This window comes from Anopheles aquasalis, chromosome 2 (assembly GCF_943734665.1).
Source record: "Anopheles aquasalis chromosome 2, idAnoAquaMG_Q_19, whole genome shotgun sequence".
In the NCBI taxonomy this organism is placed as follows: domain Eukaryota; kingdom Metazoa; phylum Arthropoda; class Insecta; order Diptera; family Culicidae; genus Anopheles; species Anopheles aquasalis.
This window is the reverse complement of record NC_064877.1, coordinates 29,250,001-29,252,500: the sequence shown is the minus strand read 5'-3', so window position 1 is coordinate 29,252,500 and position 2,500 is coordinate 29,250,001. Positions and strand designations below refer to the sequence as shown.

Sequence of the window (2,500 nt, the reverse complement as noted above, 5' to 3'; positions counted from 1 at the left end):
CGAACGTGTGGGTTGAACAGGTAAGTCCCGGATACCGTCCCTTAGCTGACTCTTTGAAGACCTCTTTCCTCTGCGTCTTTAGTTGATTTACATTTCACGAAACACTATCTCGGCACTCGGGACTCGCCTGTGACTCGGTCAAATTACGGTTCAAATTTGCCAAACAGTACGAGCTGCAGCAAACTCAGTGGACACCGTTCCGCAAACAGCTGGTGACAGTTGGCTCGCTCCAGGCGCATCATCTGACTGTACTCATCGGACAGCTCCTGCCGCAGTGGATAGCTACGGAAAAGAGAAAAAGAAAAGATGCTTCAGTAACGCGACGCTCGATGTAAAGTGATTCCCCCCCCCCCCCCCCCCCCCGGGTTCCTCACGTGAAGATGACTCGCAGTATGTCCACCGTCATCGAGCGCCCTTTCGGTGGCAGCAGATTGCGCACTTCACAGATCGAACGTAGCAGACACTCCTTCATGTGGAACCCGAAACTGGAAAATCAAAATCAGCTCGTTGGGTGAATTGCACGAAATGACGCGATGGGGACTTTTAGTCTCTCTCTCGTTCTCTCTGGATAGCTTACAAACTTGGCACCGTGCTCTCCAGGTGGTCGTAGAGGCTTCTCCGGTCACGATAGTGATGAAAGTGTTCCCATCCCCGCTGTTGGCTGATGTTCAGCTTGACCTCGTTGCTACTTTCCGTCGCCCAGAATGACAGTTCGTCGTCATCCGGGTCGTTGCCGCGGTCCTCCTCGGTGTCCTTGGTGAGCACCGTACCGCTCGGGGACCGTAAACGTCTGATGGATGGGTTGTGATAGTACAGCCGATCGGTGCCCGTTGTCTCCCAGAGTTTACTCTTCCACGATTGGTACGTCCGTACGGGTTGTGAGGGCGGGAGGCCATTCCAACCGCTCGTGCGCTCTTGCGGATTCCAGCCCGGTGGTATCCAGGTGTCGGGATGGTCGCGAAGATACTGTTCGACTTCCTGGTTCGAGGAGACGCGATGGTGGTCCGTGGGTGCGAGCGGTATCGGTGTTGTGCTTGGGGCTGGCTGGGCTGTTTCCTGGGGATACCTGGCAACGGTACCGAGCCGTAGGGAGGTCGCGTGATACATATAGTCCGGTAGCGGATGGTACATATCCATCTCGGCCACCAGATTGTAGCCACGGGGTGTCAGAAACATCGATCCCTTGCCACCGGAAATGGTAACCTGGGACGATACGCGGCACCGGAGAGAGAGAGAGAGAGAGAGAGAGAGGAGGGCGTGACACTCTTATGCCGCTCGCTGATCAACAGCCGACGAACCGAGTGCCATCCGAGTCACAAGTTTCGCAGTTCGAGGGCACTCGCAAATACTTACGATAAAATTAGCCCCAGGGGGAAACAGCAAGAAGCGTCTTTTTCTCGATAAAACACGCGCCCTGTCGGTGTGGAGCGGTGTGACCTCCGGACGGTTACTGTTGGTAGCGTTCGGTGCGGAACACTCGACGAGCGCACCGGTGAGTAGCACCACCACCACCACCAGAACCAGCGATAGGCCGGTGAATAGATGGTAGGCAATCATGTCGCTGTTCGATCTCTAGTGCACGGACGATTGACTTTGACTGAAGCGATGCGATGCGATCATGTTTCGGTTGCCTTCGCGTAACCGCTCAGTATCGGGGAGATCCGGCGGGTCACGATGCGGGTGCCGACATTGTTTGTTGGAAAAATTGACGAACGAAACCTTTCTTTTTCTTTTCCCTTCCCCCCATTCGCTCTGCTACCCACTGTCTCTGCTCTGCTGCTTGTTTACCAAGCAAATACACTAATTTGACGACAAGCGAGCGACCCGCTCCGGCAGAGGAATAACTCAATCAGTGCCGGTTTCGGTGCGTGCGTGTTTAGTGAACGTAGCGTTCAACGCTTTTGGTGGGCTCCATTACGAGGCGTGGTATTTGGGACAAGGAGAGGGTCCGTTAGAATTTGGCAATTTGGAAGGGGTTTCAAGTTTCCCGAAGGAAGCAAAACATATTGCAGCTGGGTTATAGGTTATTGACGTTCGTCGATGTTGGCTTCATGTGCTGGTTAACGATGATTTGCTGTTTTCCGTTCCTTTTGCGCAGGTGAGGCTTTTATACGGAATCTATGCTAAAGGGTGCATGGGATGATTGATGAATGATTTATCTGACGTCTTAATTGGGGTTTTGTCTTGTTTTTGTGTGTAAAGTAACTACCGAAAAATCTGATTAGACAGTAAACTGTCAGCACTTTGAGAGCTTTATTGAGTGAAGCAACGTCATGATGTCACGTTCACGTTACTAAAGTAATAGCTCGGGCATTATTTTTGAATATATTTCTTAAGGATTTATGTTGTCTTACCATATTTGATATTTGTTTTTAGAAATTAACAGGCAAGAGTAGGTGAGCGCATAAATCTCGTTTGAGTTTTCATTCAAACGAAAATCTTCATTTCGAAAGGAAAATTATGTTTAATTATCTAAAAAAAAACGTTTGTCATTATTTTA

General features: G+C 50.6%; 1 protein-coding gene across 1 annotated transcript in view; it reads left to right on the top strand.

Annotated features, from left to right (window-relative positions):
* LOC126569244 (acetylcholine receptor subunit alpha-like 1) overlaps positions 1-2,500 on the top strand; it is a 12,340-nt gene that overhangs the window by 4,651 nt on the left and 5,189 nt on the right. The window contains exon 2 of the mRNA XM_050226213.1: positions 1-20. This exon is cut by the window's left edge and continues 25 nt beyond it. Coding sequence (XP_050082170.1) covers positions 1-20 — 20 coding nt within the window. The remainder of the gene's footprint in view (positions 21-2,500) is intronic.